Below are 26,203 nucleotides of genomic sequence, written 5' to 3'. Positions count from 1 at the left end.
GAGTATATCATCCAGGTGGTGACATTGCAGGAATGGAAGAACCAACAGCTTATACTGGAATTGTGATGAATGAAGTAGAGGTAACTAGTCTATTACAGAACCTCAATGTCAATACATCTGTGGGATTTGATGGTATACAAGCTCGTGTCGTATGTGAAGCGGCTAAAGAATTGTCAGTACCCTTGACCATTTTGTTTAATTTGAGCCTCAGGTCTGGGTCAGTCCCAAGGGGGTGGAAAGAGGGGAAAATAGTTCCGCTGCATAAAAGTGGTTCCAAGGCTGCTATTGAAAATTACCGGCCAATCAGCATAACAGGAATCGTTATCAAGATCTTGGAGAAAATAGTCGAGGAAAATACAAGGTTGGATAGATGAAAAGTGATACTGTATCGGGGACATGGTTTTGTGAAGGGCAGGTCATGTCTCAGTAACTTGCTCACGTATTATAACACAGTGACGGCTGAACTGGATAAGGGTAATGGGTTTACAATGATTCTACTGGACCTTGCGCTAAGGCCTTTGACAGGATACCACATGAAATTCTAATCAGTAAAATGCAGCATATGGGGATGGATATAGGATTGGTGAGATGGATAGGAGGGTGGTTGATGGAGAGATATCAGGGAGTGGTTTATTCAGGAGTAGAGTCCACAAGACGGCCTGTGACTAGTGGTGTGCCGCAGGGTTCTGTTCTTGGACCACTGCTGTTTAATTTGTTCATTAATGATATAGGAAAGGATCTGAGAGGAACAGTTCATTTGTTTGCAGATGATGCAAAGTTGAGTAGGGCAATAATGAATGCAGATGATGTCAAAATTTTGCACGATGATTTGGATAGATTGGAGGTCTGGGCTAAGGAGAATGGATGTCAATTTAATATGGCAAAATGTAAGGTTATACATTTTGGGGTGAAAAGATTAGCAGCAGTATACCACATTGGTGGAACTGTACTCCAGGAGATTGATGGGGACAGGGATTGATGAGAACAGGGCTGGTTGTGGTAGGACTAGGGGACATCCATGGAAGCTGGGCAAGAGTGTGGTTAGTAAGGGTGTTAGAGCTGGGTTCTTTACTTTTAGAGTGGTGAATGAGTGGAATGGGCTGCCATATTCTGTGGTGGATGCTGTGACAGTGAATGAGTTTAAGGCGAGGTATGATAGATACTGTATGAATGTCGAATAGTTGTGATGAACGTGATTTGGGGCCTCCCTCGATGAGTCTAAGGACTCCCTGGAGTTGCCCGTAATAATAATATAACAAAGATCTGTATTTAAGTTTTGTCGATCTGGAAAAGGCATACAACAAGGTGCCAAGAGAGAGAAAATCTATTCAATACACTACAGTTGTATGGTGTCAATGGGGCATTATATCAAGCAATACTTAGTCTTTATTTGAGTTGCAAGTCAGCAGTTAGAATTGAAAGAAGTACAGGAAGATGATTTATTGTTATATATGGTGTGGGACAAGGATGTACATTATCCCCTTTGTTATTCATTATCTATATGGATCACATTATTAACTAAAGTGGTATTAAACATGATATCAGAATTGGAGATGTTAATGTCAGCTCTTTGCTTTATGCAGACGATGTTATACTTCTGAATAAATCTGCTACAAGTTTGCAAGATTCCCTGACTAAATTGAATAACTGTTGTAATAGATATGGTATTAAGGTCAGCATTAAAAAGACAAAGACAATAAAAATAGGTAGAATTGTTGAAAATGTCAACTGTGTTGTGAACTGGGAACCTGTGGAACAAGTAAAACGTTTCAGCTACTTAGACACAATTTTTAGTGAAGATGGTAAATTAAATATGAAAATAGACAACAGAATCAACAAAGCGGTATGGTGGGAAGTCAATTGAATAAATTCATATGGAATAAGAGAGAAATTAGTCGGAACACTAAATTAGCTGTATACAAAACATTGTTCAAACCAGTTTTAACTTATGGATCTGAGAGCTGGGTCAGAAATAAAACACTTGACCAAAGACTAGATACCGCAAATATATGAGTCCTGAGAAAGATTAGAGGCGTGAACAGATGGCAACAATGGCAATATCATATTAAAAATGAGGATATTAGGAAAGAACTTGACATTGTCAACATCCAGGAATGTGTTAGCAGAGCTAATCTCAGGTGGTATGGTCACTTAAACAGAATAGGTGAGGAAAGATTAGCAAAACAAGTGTTCTCTGCCAGGTTGGCAGGAAAACGACCCAGAGGAAGACCAAGATATAGGTGGATTGATACAGTATAATGATAATGATAATATTGCAGTCTTGACAAGTAATAGACTGATTTGGAGGAAAATTGTAGATAGGAAGTTAGTAATGATGTAAATTTTTCATGTAGTACTATCATATCCTGTACACCCCTTGAGGGTACATGGCAGGAATTTGATGATGATGATGATGATAAAACTTAGAAGTCTCTTATTTCATAGAATTATGCTTTGATATATATTTTCATTAGTCATGTTGTTAGTTTTATATGGAAATAAGGGCGAGTTACTGTGGTTATTGAGCCACACAGATAGTTAGGATATACACAACACCCACAAGCGTTGGAAACTTATCACACTAGTGCCACCTGTATGCCAAGAGTTAACTTGGACTTGGCCAGTATACGCTTTCTTCAGTTATATTTTGTCCCCCTCCCGCAGCTACTGTGGATTGAAACCATTTTCTAAAACTGCAGCAAAAACACAGTTTTTTACTGGTTTTTTTGAACAAAGATTGTCCCAGCAGTAGGTTAACTTACATACAGTGTATAGTCTGAATATTATACATGAAGTTAATAGCCCTCTCCCATAACTGACATTGCTGTGTGTTGACTTAGTTGTTAATTTTATATCAATAGTGGTTTTAGCTCATTTAATATTTTTACATTGTTAATTTTGCTGTGGATTTTTGAAAATTTTTTCATTGCACATCTCTCTCTTTGTACTAATTGTGATTAAATTGAACGCTAAAAATGCATCACTTATCATCTAAATGAAAACTTAGCGTTTCACGCATTTGTTCTTTGTCCTCGCCATTATGTATTCACCAACTATCATCAACTATTTCACTTGGTATTGGCTCTCCCAATTCTTAATCGCCAGAATATTCTGTCCTGGGTTGTCATTGTCTCCAACTGGGCAGTTTTGGGGTCTTTTTGTAAAGGTCCATGTTAAATGACGTCTACCTTGACCTCTCAGTTCGATACACACTTCGATTACCTTCCACATCATGTTATCTACAAGACATGTTCATACTGTCTAAGCCAGTGCTCAGTTATTTTATCAGCAATAGATCAAAACTTGAAGCTCCCACATATGTGTTCATTACTTTATCCAAGATGGTAACTACTCTGGTCCACCTCAGCATCTTCATCTCAGCAACATGTAGCTTCTGCTATATATTTTTTTAAGGAGCCAACATCCTGCACCGTATATAATGGCAGGTCATACTGCTATTTTATATATCTTCTCCTTTACTCACACTGACATCTTTCTATCACATAATACTCCAGACAGAACTTCCATTTCATCTAGTCAGTGAATCTATGCAGTGTTCGACTTCTGTGTCGATGGTGCTGTCTTTTGGTTGAATTGAGCCCAAGTGCTTAAAACTTTCAACCCTCTTGAGTGGGGTATCTTGAAGGTACATAATGTTATTGTTAGGGCCATTCAAAAATCACAGCACGTATATTCAGTCTTCTGTCTGCTAATTTGCAAGCCACCACTTTTCTATCATCAACTGTAAGTCTTCTGGTTCATCATTTATCAGGACAGTGTATATTTGTTTCATATAACAATAATTGAAAAAATATAATTCTTTTCATATTTTCAACAGTGACACTCATCATAATTCAGCCTTGTATCTATAATAAATAAATAATTATATGTTATTTTAACAAAATAAAATAAGATTTACAAAAAATAGTTCACCCTCACCATGAACACACACCAATAATAAAAGTTTCGTATCTCACAGAAATAACGTGCGGAAGCATACGATACACTGCCCAAACGAGCAGTTTGGCAGTGTATCGGAATCACTTGTAATGTGCAATGAGAAGCACAAACGAAATTGGCCAATTGTGATAATTCCGACACTACGTTAGATCGCAGTGCATTTGTGTCGTAATCTAAAGCGTTAATTGAACAATTCCAATTATTAACTATTCAATCAATGTCAAAACATAAACTGTAATAACCTTTAACATGTTGTAAGCATTGGATGATTTTCTATAAAAGTATATAATTAATTGAATTACTTAATTGCCTTGAGAATTAAGCAACTTGTATTTCATTATCAACTGAAGATCACAATTTGATTTAGAACAGGGCTTCTTAAACTTTTTCCTCGTGACCCCTTTTCGCCCGAGAATTTTTACGTGACCCCGGGTATATAGGTATATAAAATAGGTATACAAGTCAAACATTTACTGATAATAAATCATAAAGAAATTTATTTTAAAACAATTCTTTGCTATACTTATAATTTTACTATTTCTTAAAGACAAAAGCAAATTTGCATACTAATGAGATGGATGTTCTTGTTTATTTTTACATAAAGAATTAAATCTTGGCTGAATATTTGATACTGCAGGATATAGAGCATCTTCAATGTTTTTCAGAGTTGATCGATATTTTGATTTTATAATCATTGCTGAGAATGCCGCTTTGCATAAGTACATAGTACAAAATGGCAGAAGCATGTTTAGGGCCATTTCAGAAATTGTTGGAAATTCTGTTCTAAACCCAAACCAAAATTCGTTTAACGATTTTTTAGGAAACTCATGTTTTAAATCTGTGTTGCTTGATAACTCGACAAATTCTTCTTGAACTTTAATGGCAGATGACTGATGTGTTTGATTTCAATTGGGTATGGTTTATGAACACAACTTAGTTTATTAGAAACAAAATTTGAAGGGAAGTATTTCGGAAATTGTGTCTCCAGGCACTTCAGATGATCAATTATAACTCTTAATTAAATCTTTGAGAAGGTTATTTTCAATTATAAAATTATATGTAGCTGTAAATATTTCTAAAGAACCATCCCCCCCCCCCATTCTTCCATATGTTAACTTTTTTAGTAAAACTTTCAATTTTATCTTTTAACATAAATGTGTTAAAATTTTTTTCTTGAAGTGACATGTTTAAATTATTGAGTTTTTCAAAAATATTCGACAAATAACACAGTTGTGAAAGCCATAAGTCATTATGAAAAAAATTAGCAAAATCAGATTTCTGCTCAGTCAAAAATATAACTTCATCTTTCAGTCTCAATAATCTGTTTAAACTTCGCCCTCTTGAGAGCCATCTTACCTCTGAATGTAGCAGTAAGCTTTTGTAATCGGAGTCCATGCCCTTGCAAAGGTTTGAACATCTATGTCTAGGGGACACTGACCCCCTAGACATAGCACTGAGCTCCATATCATGTTGGCAGTCCTTAGCAAAGTGGGCATGCATTAGTTGAACAAGATATTCCACCTTTATTCTTCTCATTCTGTGGAGTTATTCTTTCACAATCATTATTTCTTTTACTTGCTGCATAACAGAAAGAATTCTTTTGAGTGGGCCTTGGCATGTAGAGCCAGTTTCTTTTCATATTCAGAATTAGCTTTCCAAAAATACAGTACTTGTAACTTTTCTGTCCTGAGCTTTGCAATATTCATAACTGATGCTATCCTTATATATGTTATTACTTCCACGTTATCTTTTTCTTAAGAATCTCATGCTTGCAAATCCATTTCATACTGATTCTATTTATTCTCCAAACTATAGGGATGCATTCCGATACTACACCATTTAAGTATTTTTTTTAATGCTTCCCATGCACTGCTAATATCCTTCACATCCAGCAATTGATATCATTGACTGAGCCTAGTATTTTGCTCAGTTGGTCATAATTTCTTGCTTTATGATTCAGCATGCAACCTTTCTGAGTAGGACATCCATACACCTAGCCACTTCCTAGGTCAGTATACTTTGATGACTGTCACCAACTAGTGGCAGAACAGTCATGTCGTTAACGGAAATCCCTCAGACACCATAATGAAGTCCAACACTCTCTGACCTCACGTTCCTTCTGTCACATGCTGCTTGAGGAAGTTGTTTCTCAACAGCTCATTGACTTCTTTCTTCACATGAGATTTCATCACTACCCAATCAGCATTCAGTTAAGTAATTCTCCTATCTCCTAATAAATAATTACTCATTTGACATCCATGAAGCTAATTTTACAATGCATTACTAGGTCTGTGATAGTTTCAAACTCACTGCTATGTGAAACATTGTTAGAAACATTGCATTCACATCTTTTAATTCTGACTAGAATTCAGATCCTCCAATATTATTAGCAGCATACTGTTTCTCTCCTATCCTAACTGTCCTTAAAAATAATTACCTTTTACACTCAACTCCAATTAGTATATCTGCCTCCAAAAGCCAGGTCTTACTAATGCTTACAATTGGCTGCAACATATTCACCAAGTGAACATACTCAACCTATTTGTTGAGTATGTTCACTCAACATATTATGCAACTCAATCAAAGAAGAATACAGTGTTACACCTGATATCTTAGGAATATAGTATTCTCAGCCATCATGGTGTAACATGAAGAATAAATATCATAAATTAAAACCCCTGCATAAAAAAATGAATTATTTAATGAAAAATTTCTTGCATCCAGTAAAATGTATAAAACATAAGGGTTGTTGTTAAAGTAGCTGATAAAGGAAGGAATGTATTAATATTGTAATATGACTTAAAATAAGGAATTCTAACTAAATAAGTAGCTAACAAAGGAAAGTATAGATTAATATTGTAATACGATTAAAAATGAGAGCGTTAAGTAAATACGTAGAAAGGGGTGAGTCATAAAATACGTTATGTGAGAGTTAAGTTATTAAGTAGAATTCATAGAAAAAGTTTGAAAGGGGATTAAGTCAGGCTAGCACAAGAAAAGCAAAGCTATCGCTTAGGGCCGATCCCCGGATTGAAACATTGAGAACGGGCTTGCCGATCAAATGACGTTTGGCGGGAAAACGCCACCCTAATTGGTCGATGATTAAAAAACAAGTAGAAGGAGGAGAAAAGAAGTAAGAAAAGGTGCTGTTAAATGAGCAGCTATAAAAGGGTTGGTAACACCCCCCCAAGGACCCTTTTTGGATAGTCGCTTTTGGCCTTGGAGTTTGGTTTTGGTTCCGGTGGAGTTCACGGGGTTTTCCTGAGTGGCGACAGGGGTGATATCTCCTCGTCACAACACGGAAACGAAAGTGAGCGGGATTTCGATTCCCGTTTTCCCGAGTAGGAAGCAAAGGAAAAATTGCCATAGAGTCTTAGAAAAGGAGGGATCTTCTTCGTTTCGACGCTAGTGATAACTACACAAAGCAGAAAGCTGTAAAGAGATCGATGTCCTCGTTGCTGATAGTAGAGCAAATATATGTGTGTTAAAGTATTCCAGAGTTACGAGAAGTTATACCAGAGGTTCGTTTGGAAAAGAATAAAGGCCCATACGAAAAGCTCAAGAAAGGTACTGTAAATCATAACCTATGTTAGCTAGAAATTTGTCTGTGAAAAGTATCGTGATTCCAATACGAAACTGTTAAAGTTATACTAGGACTTTAGTATATGATAGAATGTGTTATGTGTAGATTGACTAGTGTTAAAGATTTATGAATGGTTAAGAGTCCTAAGGTATTTTTGCATGTCTATTATATTGCACAAGATATTTAAATGACATAATTGTGTGTTAGTGCAATTAACGGTATAACGGAATAGTGTGAATTAAGTAATTACGTATCCTAAGAATTGAATGCCTAATGTAATGTATAAAATAATTGAAATGTCACAAGTATGTGTTAACAGTGAATAATTTGTTAATCTTCTTCAGTATGAATAATCATATAGTGTGAATTGATCTAATTTGTTCACATCAGGTGAATTTATGAATTAATGTGTATGGCGGCATAATCACAAATAGGCATATTGCTTGTACTAATTTAATGTTAGTCTATAAGTATTTTAGTTTAGTATTTGAATTGTACCATGTTTAGAAACTTAATAAACCTTTTGTTCAATGATAAAAGAGTTGTCTGATGTTGCTAATCCAATGCACCGCTTAAAATCATCGTACCTAATCACGCAGGAAATTTAATGTTGAGGAAAGAGATTAAGAGTCACGACTGCAATAATATTTAAATACTAAGAGATAGATTCGAGATTGACTTTCTCCCTATTTATGACAACATAAATGGTGCAGTTGATAACCACTTGAAAATATTGTACTTAGTCACGCGGAAAATTTAAGTTGAGAATCGAGTTAAGTGTCCCGACTGCAATAGTTACACTTTCGGATATATTTGAGTTCTTTCTCCTTGTTTATGTATGTAATATCCTAAACTAAATATCCCAAAAGGCGCAGTATAAATACAAATATTAGGGGTACTACGGGGAGAAATAACTTAGACATTGGTATAAGTTTTGGTAAAATCTCGAGCATAGAAGTTAGAAGAATATAGATAAAAGGAATTTGTAAGATTTGAGTAGAAATCGTAAATTGGGGCACAACAACAGGAACACAAGTTTCCTGTAGTCTTCTTTGTATATTCACTTCTGTAGCCTGCTTAGTTCAGTTAAAACACTTGCAGATAATTATTTGTATCTGTCTCACTCAGTGCTTTTTTTCTAAATATAAGTTTACCGGAACTCTACCATCTCATCTCATAACACAATAAAATCAAAACATAGCAGGCCTTTGAAGCTCCCGTTCTTTTACTTTTGACAAATGGATATTATATATATCAAATGGAAATAAAACATTAAAGCAAAGGTGAAAAAAAGTTTAAAAAATACCTTAATTTTCACAATAGCTTCCAAATTGGGCTCATCACACTGGTGTTGCCATCTTCACGAGTTCGTTTCTTACTCTTTGTGTCTGTTGCTAGATGTCTGCCTTTCAGGAACCAGGAATTGATGTATGGTAAGGGTTGAAAAACAGGCAGAGGAGACCCAACCAGCTTGATGAATATCAGTGTATCATGGTCTTCATTTGTAGAAAAGCTCTTTTTGATGTGATAATCAGGTTCATCTGGGAAAAGCCACACTCACATTCAGCAGTAGAAATGGGGATGCTGTTGATAGTGTTTATTAACTGCAATGGTGCAGCAGGTATTTTCTTCTCTGTCAGGAATTCACGAAAACCTCTAACAACCTGTCGTTCTGGAATTCTTAGCCTCTTACATAAACTCTCCACTTCAGTCTCACTGAAAGTAACATTCCTTTCAGCACCGTCTGGCCAACATTCTGGATCCATTCTGGAATTTGCATCTCTTCTGCAGATAGAAGGTGGTTTTCCATTCATGGTTTCAAGCAGTCATAAAATTTTGAAGGATCAAGAGAACGATTCACATTTGTTGATCGACTGGTTATCCTCTTCTCCAAAGTTGCTCCTTTAAAGTTCAGATTTCAACTGCTCGTACAGCTTCACAATAAAAAAGGCCTGCCATTGACTTTCCTGCCTTGATATACTGCTGTGAGCTTTGCAGAGTGTAATATCCCTTGCTTGCTTGCAGTTCAACACTAAGCTCTGACAATTCTTGGAAGGCATCACATTGGAAAGATTATAAAGCCAGTCCTTCCACACTGTGGAAACACTTCTAAAACTAGTAGCCACCCAACGTGTACTTAAAACTCTTCCAATTTTGAAGATTTCCTTGTCAAGATCTTCAACTGCTTTCATTTTTGGGTGACTGGTGATAGAGATAGTAAAGTTTGTCAAGAAATGACTTGAAGTGCTTGATCATCACCAACAGAGATCTTAAGTCTATGGTGGGCACAATGCCAAACCAAAATGTGAGGATAACGTTCCTTAATCAAAGCTACTACTCCTTTTTTTCATACCCAACATCACAGCTGTTCCATCACAGGCAATGGCAACAACATTTTTCTTTAAATAATCATCATGAAACCCCAATTCATTAAGGGTATTCATCAAGCTATGGAAAATACCTTGTACAGATGCATTTTCTAACTCTACAGTGTCAAAAATATTTATGTGTTGCTCCATATCAGGTAGCATTGTGCATACATATATTATTAACGATGACAACTGACTAATAGGGATGCTTTCATCAATCAAAAGGGAAATCTCACAATTTGACTCTATTATTTTTTTAAAAAGGATTTTTTTCATTTCAGTTCCAATATGATTTGTTATATTCATACAAGCACATGTAGAATGCAGAATTCGACCCATGTCACTACCATTCAATTCTTGGAGCTCAATTTCTGATTCAAAGTCATTGACAGCATAGGTTTTCTTTACAACTTTATATGCTGTTCTGAAGATTCTACAAGTGATTCTTTCTCATGTTCAAATGCTTTTGAATAAGCTACTCCAGTTTTCGTTCTTTTGCAGATTCTATAATTTTAGCGTCAGCAATGTGAGCTGAACTGTTCTTATGATCGTGAATTTTTTTACGTAGTGAAGTCATTTGCTCTTTTTTATTCCTACCATAATGAGAAATTTGAATATTTGTCATTGGTTTGAAATATTCATACCTTGCTTATTCCTTTCTACTCCCAAACTTACGACTTCCTTACATATTTTACAGTGAATGTTTTTATTCTCTGCCAACAGCCATTCATTTTTGTTGCAAAAATCAGCTTTTTTTGCCTAGAGTCCAACAGTCGGGCAGATCTTCTTGGGCATCTTTACTCGTCATTGTAGCAACTGTAGCAGCCATGTGTTTTATCCCTCCAGTTTTTGTATCACTGGCTATCGGGTCTGTTTTTGCCCTATCACTACACTTACTGTTCTCGAGCTTTAACTTTTTAGGTGCGGGAGTGGAAGAGAAAAATTGTTATTTTACTATTCATCACGTAAAACTTGTGAAACTTCCATGAATTACGCTAACCTCACTCACCCATGTTGTAAAGGTGCAACTCTACTTGCGTAGAGAACGTCTGCTTGTATGATTGTTCACATAGAAGTTCCACTTCCGGCTGACTATCGATTCTAATTGAAAACTTCGAAGTTCAGTGTCAACAGCACTAGATTGTTTGAACCAAAGATCACCCTTGATTTACTTTGTCAACGACCATAATTGAGAATTTAAAATGGAGGCAGTCCTAGTTTTGAAATACTTATAAAATATATGTTTAGGGATCATTAAAGTCCTAAAAGTTTACCAGAACGCGTTCTGGCTGGAAAAAAGCCCTGGTCTCACTTATGAAGATATTCTTATACATGCCTAATAAGTGTTCACACAGTTGCCCTTTCATCACACTCACCTCTCTGAAGGCACACAGTTGTCCTTTCATCACACTCACCTCTCTGAATATGCACGTTCATGTCATTATCACAATTACATAACTTAGTTTCTTTTATGTGTAGATACTCACTCACATTCCTTCCATCATAATCTAGATTCCCTGACTGCATTAGGTGTCATATCATTTAGTAATTTCTCCAGACTCCTCATTAGTTTATTTATTCCCCAGACTTCTGATACCAAACACATTTAAGTGCCATCTGTCTCTCTTTTATAAGTCAATTCCTCCATCAGACTCAATTCACACATCCAAAAACTGGCATGTATTCCTTCCACACAACCTGCATATTGAATTGTTTGCCATCATAGCACTTCTCCTTAATTCAGCACTATCATTATCTTAGTAACAGACTAACAATTTTCGCTCTCACTTCTTCCAGTAGTCCTTTCATGTCTTTTCCCATACTGTATTAATCACTAGTTAAATCATATTATTATTATTATTATTATACATGTGTCTCCATGGTGTCTGAAGACTCATCGTGGGAGATCCATTATTCACACAATACTTATCATAAACTCATTCACTGATGAACCACTTGCAACCACCTCTAGTAATCCATTCCACCCATTTACCACCCTCCAAGCAAAAAATCTAGTCCTAACACCCTTGCTAACCACACTCTTATGTAATTTTCATGGGTGATCCCTCATTCTTTCCTTTCCTTTCCTGCAATGTACTGAAAAAAAGTCTTCACTGTCAACCCTATAAAACCCCATTAATAACTTATGTGCCTCTATCATCTATCTCCTCTTTTTCATCTTCAGCAGTTTTTGAAGCCCACGGACCTTCGAGTTGTTCTCATACGGAGCATTTCATACATCTGATGCAATCTTTATCACTTGCCTTTGGACCATTTCTTCATTCCCAAACAATCCATGTGACCAGATCTGCATGCAGTAGTTCAGATGTAGCCTTATGAATGGGAACAATAACTTCTCTATCCCTGATTGTTAATATGTTCAACAACCACACAATCTGTTGTGCTGTTTTGGCTACCTCTAAGCTTCAACTCCCTGTCCACAATCAACCCCCCCCCCCCCAAGTCCTTGGTCTCATCAGTTTACTGCTGTTCTGTTCCATCAACATAGTACACAGTATGTGATATCTTCTTCCCAAAGTGAATCACCATTCGCTTGGCCATATTAAACTGGTAGCCATTCACCTTTGCCCATACCACTAGTCTGTTTAAGTCATCCTGCAGGATCTCTACATCAACTTCATTGACAGTTGCTTTTCTCATTTGGCTACTTTTAATACCAGAAAACTTATCTTCTACTAAATCATCATCCATTGAATTTATTATTTCTGTAGATAACTAACTGTATCTCAAAACTGTTAAACACTATCTCAAATAGTAAAACAATTTTCCCGCACGGTTAGCCTAGTGGCTATGCGCTTCGCAACCATATGCCTGGGGAAGGAGTGTCCTAGGTTCGATTCCCGTCGGTGACGTGAGGAGCTGAAGGATCTTCCTCAGCCATAGCCAAGTTAGCCAGTCTTGGGCGTGGACAGCAGGGTTTTTCGCCAGTTTATTCTGGGGTTCTTCATCCAGCAAAGCAGGCAAACTGGCCTTGAGAGCTCAACACTACAGGCCATAGGATACACCGAGGCATAAGGCTGACCACCTTATCCTGTAAACGGAGTGAGGTCCGATGATCAATGGACCCTCGACACCGCAAGGTAAAAGAGGGTATAAGGAAGATGAGATGAGATGATGAGATGTCTATGTATATATTTGGATTTTTTTTTTCCCTTCATGATAACCATTTTTTTGTCTGATTCATTTGTTGGCATATAGCATGATTTGTTCACATATTATTTAAAATATCCTGAACCCCCTCTGATTGAAGTGGGGTATTTTGAATAATATGTGAAAAGTTAGTTCTCTCTCTTTCACTGTTTTTAAATATGGCCAGTATCATTAAAAGTTTTAAATAACATAAATGAGTTGTAAAGAACTGTATTTTTGTACTTCAATGTTTTTTGAAATCTGTTTTGGAGACTAAATATCTTTTATTCAAAATGATTTAATTATTTTTGCTTATCAGTTACTGCATATGCAACTATCCTTCATTGAATCTTAGAACTCATAGTGTTATGATTATCATGATTTAAAATGTTTTTTGTGAATCAACCATCATTCCATCCTAAATGAAAACTGTTTTATTTTCATATATGAAAATAAGATTTTCAGACTGCTTAATTCAGAAATCTTAGACATAAAATAACATTTCAAAAAATTGAAGTTGATCTCTCAGTGGACTAGCATGTTTTAAAAAAATAAAATTAAATAAAATGTTAAGAAGTCTAGAGGAATTTCTACAGGCATACTTAAGAAGATGCTAAAGAAAATTATTTGTTTATAATTTTAAGGTAAGTAATAAAGAAATGATGAGACTAGAGCAAGAATTTCTTCTTGAGTTCCATAGGTCACAAAAAGGCATTAATAAATACTGTGCAAATAAAACTTATATAGTGTGGATGAAATCTTATTATAGAGCAGTATCTAATTCATATTTAAGTTGTAAGTTAGGATTAAAGGATGTACATAAGATAAATCAGCATTAAATCGTTTGGCTATGGGCTGCATTATTTCAAGCAAATCAGGATGATGAATGCTGTTTACCACTATGCCAGTGAAGAAGGGCTGATCTTCCCTGATAACTTCCTTTACACTTTGAAGATATTTGGAAAGGTAACTGTTTTACACTTTGTGGAAGATCATGATAGCATGTAACCAGTTAACATTTTACATGCCATTCCATCCTAAATGAAAATCGTTGAATGATAAGTGAAATACATTTTGAATTAGGTGTTACTTATCATTGTCCTGTTACATTATGTTATTGTTATAAAATTGTTATTTTAAAAAAGTTGATTGGGTGGTTTATTTGTATATAATGTTTTGATATTTATACTGCTTTCTGCTATTAATTGTTTAGATTTATGTAAAAACTGGAATTTATCATGGAACTGAACCATTATGCCAAAATCGAGATACCCAGCAGGTTGTGTTTTCTAATCCAAAATGGGATGAATGGTTAGAATATGACATGTATATTCCTGATATTGCACGCAGTGCTCGATTGTGTCTATCTATCTGTTCAGTATCTCGCCGTAAAAGAAGAGAAGTAAGTATTTTGTTTGAAATTGATCCTTTGCAAATTGCTCTCAAACTATGATTCACCATACAGTTCCTTTTATCCTGTTCTTAGTAGTTATATGTATTATGTTGCTCTTTTTTTTTTATTAATAGTCCATGTGCTAACATTCATACTCAGATAAAATAAATTTTATAATATAACTGTTTGATTATGTAACTGGTCTCCTGGATTTCATGGGCAGCAGTAGAGAAGATTCGAAGGCAAGTGACCAAGATGGTGAGTGGCCTGTGGAATGTTCCCTATTGGGATAGATTGAGAGTGCATGAATTGCGGAAGTTGGTTGATAGGAGAAAAAGAGTGGGGATGATAGAAACATTTAAGTTCCTTAAAGAGTTTTACAAGATTGATGTTTAATAAGTGATGTTTTAGCACTTGGCTAGAGGGACCAGAACAAGGGGTCATCCCTGGAAGTTGAATAAAGGTATGGTTAGTAGGGGTGTGAGGACTAGATTTTTTTCTTGGAGAGTTGAGAATGAGTGAAATGGGTTGCCAGAGTCAGTTGTGAGTGCTTTGTCTCTTAATGGGTTCAAGGAGAGGTATAATAGATTGTGTGGATAGATTGGGTATCCCACGAATGAGTCTTTGGATTCCGTGGAGTTGCCTGTATAATAATAATTATTATAATGTATAATAATAATTATTATTATAGTGTATATAGTTTTATGCACAGCATGTTCATAAAAGATTTTAAAATAAGAACCTATGGGAAGTATGATTTCTTATTTGAGGCTACATTCTGTTTTAAAAAAAGAATGTGTGAAGGTTTTAAATTTTCTTTAACATCAGTTACCTTTATTGAATAGTATTTGAAAGATTAAATTTTTGTAGATTTAGTTCTATTACTAAACATTTTATAGAAATGTGTGGTAGACATAATAATATATTTTTAAAAAGGGGATCTTAATACATGTAAAAATTAGAATTTATTTACAACTCCTATTTCACTCACTGTAACATGAGCATCATTGAGAGAGAGAGCAAAAAAAGTGCTTACGATGTTCAAAATGTCAACATAAAGATGAGATAAATAGCAGGAGTCATACTTCACATCTCTTGTTTGCAGCTGAGTGAGCAGAAGACAAGGAACCAGGTTAAGTGTGGTTTTGTAATGAAAAAAAATTAATAACAAAAATAATTTTAAAAAATATAAATAATAATAAAAAATATAAATAGTAAAAATTTTGAACAGTTTATGGCTGTCATTTCTCAAAACTTGGAAGTGGGCATGCAATCTGTTCAATTAAGATTAGAATGATGATGATGTGTTTCACGCATTTTAGGGAATAGATGATTGAATTTAAATCTACTATAGTGTAACATCCTTTTTCAATTTCTAATGAACTCTTTGTCTAGTGTCAATGACATGAGAAACAAGGTCTGGACCCTCTGATTCTAGAAATCTTATATACTCTTGGTATTCTTTGATTCTAATCCTAGCAGAATGGCCAGTCTGTTCAGAATAGTGAAGTTGTCATGAATAGGGAGGGTGCTTGATAGACATTAGGCAAGTATCGCAGAGGCAATTTATCTTTAATAGATGATAAGAAAGAAGCAAATTGGTGTGAAATTAGTGTATAGATTATATTTTCAGAGAATCCTTGTTCAGAAGTTCCTTTCAGGTAAGGTTTGGAAATCCTCTTCACAATAGATTTACAATCTATTGTGAAGCCTTTCTGGCTGAAGAATGATAATTCTAAATTATTTTCTGGATTGTGGTTTCTTTATATCCATTAAACAACAAAGTGATTCATATTTTATTTAATTCTTCTGATAGAAGAGTATCATCATCATCAAATTCCTGACATGTACCCTCAAAGGGTGTAGAGGATATGATAGTACTACATGAAAAATTTACATCATTACTAACTTCCTATCTACAATTTTCCTCCAAATCAGTCTGTTACTTGTCAAGACTCCAACATTATCAGATCTTATATTTCTATCGTCTAAGGCACTTTGTACCATATCAATCCACCTATATCTTGGTCTTCCTCTGGGTCATTTTCCTGCCAACCTGGCAGAGAACACTTGTTTTGCTAATCTTTCCTCACCCGTTCTGTTTAAGTGACCATACCACCTGAGATTAGCTCTGCTAACGCATTCCTGGATGCCGACAATGTCAAGTTCTTTCCTAATATCCTCATTTTTAATATGATATTGCCATTGATGACATCTGTTCATGCCTCTAATCTTTCTGAGGACTCTCATATCTGCAGTCTCTAATCTTTGGTCAAGCGTTTTACTTCTGACCCAGCTCTCAGATCCATAAGTTAAAACTGGCTTGAACACTGTCCTGTATACAGCTAATTTAGTTTTCCGACTAATTTCTCTCTTATTCCATATGGATTTATTCAATTGACTTCCAACCATACCAGCTTTGTTGATTCTGTTGTCTATTTCCATTATTTAATTTACCATCTTCACTAAAAATCGTGCCTAAGTAGCTGAAATGTTTTACTTGTTCCACAGGTTCCCCGTTCACAATACAGTTGACATTTTCAACAATTCTACCTATTTTCATTGTCTTTGTCTTTTTAATGCTGACCTTCACACCATATCTATTACAACAGTTATTCAATTTAGCCAGGGAATCTTGCAAACTTGTAGCAGATTTATTCAGAAGTATAACATCGCATAAAGCAAAGAGCTGACATTAACATCTCCAATTCTGATATTATGTTTAATACCACTTTCCTTCATAATGTGATCCATATAGATAATGAATAACAGAGGGGATAATGTACATCCTTGTCTCACACCAGATTTAACATTTAACCATCTTCCTGTACATCCTTCAATTCTAACTGCCGACTTACAACTCAAATACAGAAAGTATTGCTTGATGTAATGCCCCATTGACACCATATAACTGAAGCGTATTGAATAGCTTCTCTCTTGTCACCTTGTCATATGCCTTTTCCAGATCAACAAAACTTAAATACAGATCTTTGTTATATTCCCATGCTTTCCTGACTATTTTTCCTAAAGTGAATATCTGATCCTGACAGCCTCTATTTGGCCTGAATCCAGCTTGTTCTTCACCAAGCTTTTCTTCCACAATTCTTCTCAACCGTTTCTGAAGTATACTTGCATAGATCTTGCCAGGAACACTCAGTAGGGAAATACCTCTGTAATTCTCACATTCAGTTTTATTTCCCTTTTTATATATGGGTACTATTAGAGCTCTACTCTGATCATTGGGAATTCGTCCCTGTGTCCAGGCTTTCTGAACCATGCAGTGCAGCCACTGTAAGACTTCTATACCACCATACTTCAGCATTTCTGGTCGAATATCATCTACTCCTGATGCCTTTCCACATTTCAAGCCTTTGATGGCTTTTTCTACTTCAAGTATGGATATGTATTCCTGACTGTATGCCTGTTGAGTGTTTTTTACCACTGTGCTATCACTGCTTGTTTCATTTAGCAATTTTTCTGAGTAATTACTCCATACTTCAAGAATATCTTTTTCTACTGTTTTGATGTCACCTTTATCATCTCTAACTCCTTTTACAGCACTCTTTCCTCCATTTCTACGCTTCTTTAACAGCCTCCAGAATATCTTACCACCTTCTTGATATTTATTTTCTATGTTCTTGCCAAAGTCCTCCCATGACTTTTGTTTAGCTAGTTTTACACAGTGTTTAGCTTTGTCTCTGTATTCTCTAAGAGCAAAAGCTGAGTTATTTGCCAGGAACTTTCGATATGCTTTCTGCTTTTCCTTCACTGCATCTTTAACTTCCTGTGTCCACCATGGAGTTCTGATTTTTCTATCTTTGCAGACAACCTCACCACATGTCTCTCTGGCTGAATCAATCAGTGTTTTCTTGAAGGCTTGCCACTGAATGTCCAAGGTTTGGTTGCTGTTCTCAAACACTTTCATTTTTTCTTCAATAATCTTTGTATATTTTAGTCTACAGTTCACATCTGAGAGCTGCTCAACTTTTATTCTCTTTAAAACTTTCTTACGTGTTATTGTTTTCAATTCAATTTTATCCTGCTCAAGACTAAATAGTGATCACTTCCAATTTCAAATACTCTGTACACTCTGGTGTCCTGCACTAGGGAGAAAAGATCACTATCAACAATAACATAGTCAATGAGACTTTTCTTATTCCTTGCCTCTTCTCTTCATGTGAATTTGTGCACATTTTTATGTTGGAACATGGTATTAGTAATAACCAGTCCATGTCCTGAGCAGAAATCAAATACGTATTTGCCATTATTATTAGCTTTGCTCTTTTCTCCAAATTTTTCCGAAATATTTTTGTATGTCTCACAATCATTTCCTACTCTGCTATTTAAATCCCCAACAAGGACCAACTTTTCCTTTTTCATTGTGTCAGTTGCTTTCTCTAGAGCCTCAAAAAATTCTTCCACTTCTACCTTAGTAGAACCTTCTGTGGGACCATAGGCACAAATAAGTCTCATTGTCCAGTTCCCCATTCTCATATTTGCCCATGGGTACTCCTTCTTTTCCTTGATTGTCATTGCCTGAATATAACATTTTGTATTTATTGCTTAGAAAGATCTCACCAGTTTTTGTCTTTTTTGTTTCAGTCACCCCTATTATGTCGATCTGGTACTTATCTAATTCCTCAGCTAGCTCCATTTCTTTGCCATTCAGGCTTCTTATGTTGATAGTACCGATCTTTAACTCTGGCGATGTTCAGTTGGGGTGTGTTTTCAGATTTGTTCCAGTAGCTGACTTTTCGCTGTTCGCCCTGGTTCCCTGGTGAAAACAATGGGGACCTTGTTTAACCGTACGACGCCCCAGCCAGCATGAAATTTTGTCATGTTGTACCGTCGTGTTTTATTTTGGTTTAACCAATAAAAATACAATTTGGTCAGCTAAATCCCAAATTGCCAACCCATCCTCGTTCGTTCAGTATCCAGGTAGATACCCAACAGGGTGCACCACGAGCAGGTGAGGATTGGACATTAGGTTAGAAGACCTGGTCGGTTCTCCGCATTCCTTTAAAGGCTATGTCTAATTTTCCTCTCAGTTATACAGCTTTGACCCTTAAGCACCCCTAAAGAAAGATTCTCTTAATTCGTGGATGATATCTTTATCATCCACGTATCTCCACCATACTGTGGGTTTAGGGTCTGTTTGAGTTAAGATTTTACTTTCAAAATCCTGCATAAAGAGATCAGCACAAGATGGAGAGAACCTACCAGTACAGGACGTTATTTACATTTCACTTCCTCACACCACATTTCTCAGAAACTTAGTATTGTACACATGTTGAAGAACCGTGCCTCTCTCCTTACAACAGATCAACAAGACCTCCAGGAAGAACTATCCCTGATATCCACTAACCTTACCATGAATGGATTTCCTCGAAGACTCATCCACAAGATACTTTTATCTGAACCCCGACAAAGACAACAAGATGATGTACGTTATATTTCTACCATCGTCATTCCATACTTAGGGACAGTTTCCATTAAGATTGCTAAACTCTTTAGACCACATAAAATAAGAGTGGCCTTTAAACCCACAGAAACGATTAGACAATTCTTAAGATCTTCAAAAGATAGCCATCCTTTCTCCAAATATGCTGGAGTTTATAACATACCATGCTCGTGCAGCTTGAATTACATCGACCAAACTTCAAGAAGCCTTGAAATTAGGCAAAAAGAACACATAGGTGACGTCAATAATAACAGAGAAGAAAAATCAGGGTTAGCTTTTCATTTCTCAAGAACGAACCATACCATAGAGTGGGATAAAAGCACAATTCCTTACATGGAGGAGGACTTCCGCTCCTGAATTTTTAAGGAGGCCACAACAGTTGCCCGCTGTATACAAAACGTTAACAGGAACCAAGGACTAATCTTGCCCGTGATCTGGAAGACCCTTATCAGATCCTTCAACTCCCCAGAACTGAATTATAGTGCCAACTATAGAACGTTCCTAAATAACAAGTGATATCATCCATACTCTCTGAATGTATTGTATGTGCTCTGTTCTTTGTTTAATATAATTGGAATCGGTTGATTATAGTTTGTAACAGTTTTTTACTTTTTAGTGCCTTACATCAGTTATGTACCCAGAAGATGCCAGACTTAGTTGGTGAAACTAGTTGGTATACTTAGTTGTTTATTATATGCACTTGATCAATATAATCCCAATAAAAGTCTTTCCATACAAAACTCAAGTTATTATGAACCCTAGTTAAGGTTATTAGTTGATAGAAAATGAAACTGAGATGAATACAAGGTAATGTGCTCACTTTGTTGTAAATTAGTATTTTTTTTTTTTACATACTAAACAGTCATCAGCCTGGTTGGCAAAGTGGTTAGCCCTCCTCCTCATCACTCCATCAACCAACAGGCTGTGCATTTGAATTCCTCATGGTTGTTAAATGAAAGAATTCAGGTAAGAGATAATTTTCATCATCAGGTGTGAAATCACCATTCTGTTGATTAAATGCCTAAAGTGGCCTGAAAAAGTTCCGTGTTTCGTCTCCAGATCAGGGTACTTAGAGTATCTAATGCTTGGCCTACTACAGTACTAATGAATTTAGAACCTTTCATGAGTTATGATGATTTATGCTTTTAATGCAGCAAGGATTACAAAAGGTCATACTGTGCTATATCAAAGGTTACAAGTATTCGCAGATTCGAACCCATGACCTGTTGACTGGGATACGCTAACCACTTGGCCAACTTTTCATGAGTGGGATTTCCATATTATATATATAAGTGACAACACTTCAGAGGGCCTGGTCAGAAGGTCCAATTCCAGATGATTGGAGTAGAGCTCATAGTTCCCATCTATAAAAAAGGAAATAAAGCTAAATGTGAGAATTACAGAGGAATTTTTCTATTAAGTCTTCAGGTAAGATTTATGCAAGCATACGTGAAAAGATGTTGAGAAGAATTGTTGAAGAGAAACTTGGCGAAGAGGTGGTATGGCCACTTAAATAGAATATGCGAGGAAACATTAGCAAAACAGGTGTTTGATGCCAAGATAGCAGGAAAGAGACTGAGAGAAAGACCAAGGTCTAGGTGGATTGATTCAGTCAGAAGTGCTTTAGAAGCATGAAATGTTATGACATTTCAGTGTGACAATATTATTGTGCTGACAAGTACTAAACTAATTTAGAGGAAAATTGTTGATAGGAGATTAATAATAATGTAAACATGCAGCTGTCACAGTAGCCTGCACACCCTTTGAGAGTACATATCAGGAAATTGATGATATAAGTCAACAAATAATTTTTAAAGGATGTAAAGATATCTCATCATATTCTAGTTTTTTCAAGGTCTTAAAAACAACTTTCTTAACTTTGTTTTTAATGTCCTTTAAAATTGACAGATACAATAATAAAAATCCCAGTTGTTTTACAGTAGTTCAGCAAATTCCACTGCTTCATTAGTGATACACTTACCTCTGCACAGAGATGAAAGTAGCAGAGCAAAATTGTAGTCTCAGAACAAGAGTATCTGAAGAACAAATTGTACATGTTTTGTATATAAGACTTTTGATAATGCCTGACTTATGCAAAAGATGATAATATGAAGCTGGGTGGATATACCTACCAATGAAGGAAGAATGTTTCCCATGGGGTTAAAAAAATCAGTGTTGCCTATAGATGATTTACGGATTACTAAGGTATCCAAGAAAGGAAGATTGTTGTTAGATTCACATTCATTGGTGAACTTGATGCAGTTGTGTAAGGAGTTTATTCTGTTTCAATGTAGGACCAGACTGCAAATAAAACATTAACAAAATTTAGCCAGATACAAAGTTGAGGAAAAATGGAGTAAAAATTTGACTTTCTAGATGCTTCATGAAGCAATCAGCCAAAGCAGGTGAGATAGGACTGCCCATAGCTGTTCTTTCTATTTGCTGATAAAATTTATTCTGCCATGAGACATATCCTGCATTGATGGTAAATTTAAAATAATTAACAACATATCCTGGAAAATCACCGTGTAAAAACAAGTTTCTGGGAGAGGTATGTTTGTAAATAGAGAAACCATAATTTAAGGGTCCAACAAATGAATATCTTTAAGTGTCCTTGAAGTAAATAGTTTTAATTTATGTGTTGGAATGGCCAGCTAGGTTTTGAAGAAGCTTTGTCAAAGGAGAACTGATGCAATCAACTATTGAATGTAGTGGATTAAACCACATTTGTTATCATGTAGAAACTCTTCAGTTTTTACAAGATGATTTCCCTTAGGACATTGTTAAATTGTTTAAATTTACTATCAGTACAAAATACCTTACATGACAGAATAAATTGTATCATCCAATAGAACGAAAAGCCACGATCAGTCCTATCTCACCTGCTTTGGCTGATTGCTTCTTGGAGCATCTGGAAAGCCAGATTTTTAACTCCATTTTATTGATGATATATTTGCAGTCTCTTCCTATTCCAAAACAGAATTACTTCAGTTTTTGAACAGAATTAACTCCTTATACAATTGTATCAAGTTCACTATTGAATGAGAATCTAACAACAGTTTTTCTTTCTTACCATCTACTAAGGATAAACTTCCTCCAATAGCCTTGCCTTGTGTCTATCAAGTACTCTGTTTGTGTCAGCTATTTTGGACAGACAGGCCATTCTGCTAGGATCAGAATCAAAGAATACCAAGATGATATAAGATTTCAAAATTAGAGGATTCAGCCTTGCATCTTATGCCATTGACACTAGGCCTAGAATTCATTAGAATCAGATGTTACTCTACTATAGATTTAAATTCATTTATCTATTTCTGGAAACACTACACCATAATCTTAATTGAATAGACTACATGCCTATATCTAAGTTTCGGGAAGTAATAGCAATAAACTGTTCACAATTTATACTATTTATGTTTTTCATTATTTTAGTTATTAATTTTTTTTTTTTTAAATTACAAAACTATAATCTGCCTTGGTTCCTTGGAACTTTAATAGTGTTGTCTCATGCTGTTTAATATTTAACATAAATGCTTAAATATTAACAGCATTTAACTTAAATTAAATGCTGTTAATATTTTCAATTACTGCAGGCAATTCTTTTGCTCTCCTCCAGAATGATGCTCATATGACAGTTATCAAAATATAATTTTCTTTACATGTGTTAAGCCGTTTTTTTTTTAAATATATCGTTATAGATTTAATTCAGATGTATTAGCAAAAATCTTATGCAGTATGGAATGCATGTGATTATTTTTTTTCCTTCTTTCTAGTTCAAAAGAATATTTGCATGGTAAGTTAGATTCAAGCACAGAATGGTTGAAAATCATAGCATGTGCCTCACCACTGTGCTATTGTGCTTTGTCTCTTGAAAATGAAACCTATCCGACTACTTCAACATATAAGAAAAAACCTGTTAATTTCATGTATTCCATTTACTTGTAGAGTTGTGAAAGCATGACTTCATGTTGATTTCACAGATATTACAACACATGTTCCCTCTAATTTTTTGCATGCAAGAATTGGTTTGATTTTTCTGAGTACTATATTGAAGTCCTCCAGACATACTGTGTATGCCTAAATAAGACATACAGCAGTTGTTGTTGTTTTTAAGTGCATAAAAAATACTAATTCCTTGAATAACATGCTAGGTTATGTTTGTGAAAACTGCCATTAAGCATACATGAACAGTTTTGTTATTAATAATAATAAAAAGTTTGTATAAAAAAAAAAATAAAAAGCCATAGTAGTAGTAGTAGTATTAGTTCTAGAACATTCAAGCAGTGGAAAGTGAATGCCTGTGTGAAAGTGATTGAAGTGTATTAGTGAGAGAGGGATAATTTATCAGTCTAACTGCCCTTTTCTGTGCAGAATTAGTCATTTTTAAAGAACTCTTTAGGGTACCATCCCCAGATGTGAGCAATATTCAATGATTGGATGGATTTGTAATATACAGGTAGTCCTCGACTTACGATGACTTGAATTACAACAATTCGCACTTACAACACCCAAAAATTATTATTAAAAATTCTCTAATTTAACTTTGCCACCAGCATATACAATACATACGTATATCACATTGCTTTTGTATACGCATTGCAGCATCTCCATTCAACAAGTTAAACAAGCAAAGCCTATCACCAATACGCAATAGCCGCTGCTATGATTCAGTCACTTCTAACTTATCACAGCCTTTGGCACATTAGTTGCTAATCAGCAGTCGAAGTGTTCGTTTATCTTGTTGCAATTTTTGTATCTCATCGTAACCCTATCATGTCTAGTAAGAGAAATAATACTACTGATGAAAATTCCAACATAAAAAAGAAAGCGAGGAAAGCTTTAAGTTTAGATATTAAAATGAAGGTCATTAAAGCATATGACAAAGGAAAGAAAGTCAGTGAAATAGCACGAGAAGAAAAACTATCGCATTCAACTGTTCCAACAATTATAAAAGATAAATCAAGAATAATGGAGGCAGCTAAAAGAGCAGTTAATATGAAATGTACAATTTTAATGGGAAAAAAAAGAGAAGTGCCAATTCATGAAATGGAGAAGCTTTTAATGATATGGATAGATGATCAAATCAACAAGAATATTCCTCTCAGTTTGTTTACGATTCAAACAAAAGCACGCAGCCTATTTGACAATTTAAGGAAACAAGAAGGTAAATATGGCGAGCATACATTTAATGCTAGTAAAGGTTGGTTTTATCGATTCAAAGGCCGATTTAACTTGCATGACATACGAATAACGGGAGAAGCTGCTAGTTCCGATTTTGAAACTGCCGAAATTTTCAAGAAAAATTTGAAAGAGATGATAAAAGATGAAGCTATTTGCTAGAGCAGATTTTTAACATAGATGAAATCGGACTGTTCTGGAAAAGAATGCCAGAACAAACTTGCATTCACAGAGAAGCTACATCGGCACCTGGTTTTAAGGCATCTAAAGATAGGATTATGCTTCTTCTTGGAGAAAATGCTGCTGGTTTTAAATTAAAACCATTTTTTGTGTACTGTTCACAAAACCCCAGAGCTTTGAAAAACATTGACAATAATAAGTTGCTGGTTTACTACAGGAGTAATTCTAAGGCTTGGATGACAATTGTTTTATTCGAGGACTGGTTCTTAAATTGTTTTATTCCAGAAGTACGTGCCTACTGTCTTGAAAAAAATATTCCTTTTAAAATTCTATTGCTGCTTGACAATGCTCCAGGACATCCTCTTCACATCGGCGATTTGAATGAAAATATAAATGTGATATATCTACCACCCAATACAACAGCTGTGATTCAACCTATGGATCAAGGTTCGATTGCTACATTCAAGACATATTATCTGACAACTCCATTTTCTTAAGCAATAACAGCAATGAACAATGATGCTATAACATTACGCAATTTTTGGAAAAATTATGATATTAACCAATGTATCCAGAACATTGAAACTTCATGGAAGGAAGTATCAGAACAATGTATGCAAGGAATTTGGAAGAAGTTACTATCGCAGGAGACTCTTGAAGAGTACAATGAACATAGTATGTTAGAACAAATTGGTGAAGAAATCGTTGAAATTGCAAGAAAACGGGATCTAGAAATCAATATTACCGATATAAAAGAATTAACAGATCACAAAGAAGGTGAACTGCTGATCAAGATTTGATTTTCCAAAATGAAAGAGTTGTAGAAGAAGAAAGAATAATGAGGAAGATGAAGAAGCAAAATCGTTAAAAAAATTTACTATAAAAGGATTAGCTGAAGTATTTTCGAAACTAAATCAAGGACTTCAAGA

General features: G+C 35.3%; 1 protein-coding gene across 1 annotated transcript in view; it reads left to right on the top strand.

Annotated features, from left to right (window-relative positions):
• The window catches only part of LOC150110489 (phosphatidylinositol 4,5-bisphosphate 3-kinase catalytic subunit alpha isoform-like), a 329,148-nt gene that overhangs the window by 136,507 nt on the left and 166,438 nt on the right, over nt 1-26,203 (top strand). The window contains exon 7 of the mRNA XM_090394138.1: nt 14,276-14,464. Within this exon, the coding sequence (XP_090250264.1) occupies nt 14,276-14,464 (189 nt within the window). The remainder of the gene's footprint in view (nt 1-14,275; nt 14,465-26,203) is intronic.

Source organism: Typopeltis vanoorti, chromosome 1 (assembly GCF_054136105.1).
Source record: "Typopeltis vanoorti isolate ZY-2024b chromosome 1, IOZ_Tvanoo_1.0, whole genome shotgun sequence".
Taxonomy (NCBI): domain Eukaryota; kingdom Metazoa; phylum Arthropoda; class Arachnida; order Uropygi; family Thelyphonidae; genus Typopeltis; species Typopeltis vanoorti.
This window is presented reverse-complemented; position numbering and strand designations above follow the sequence as displayed.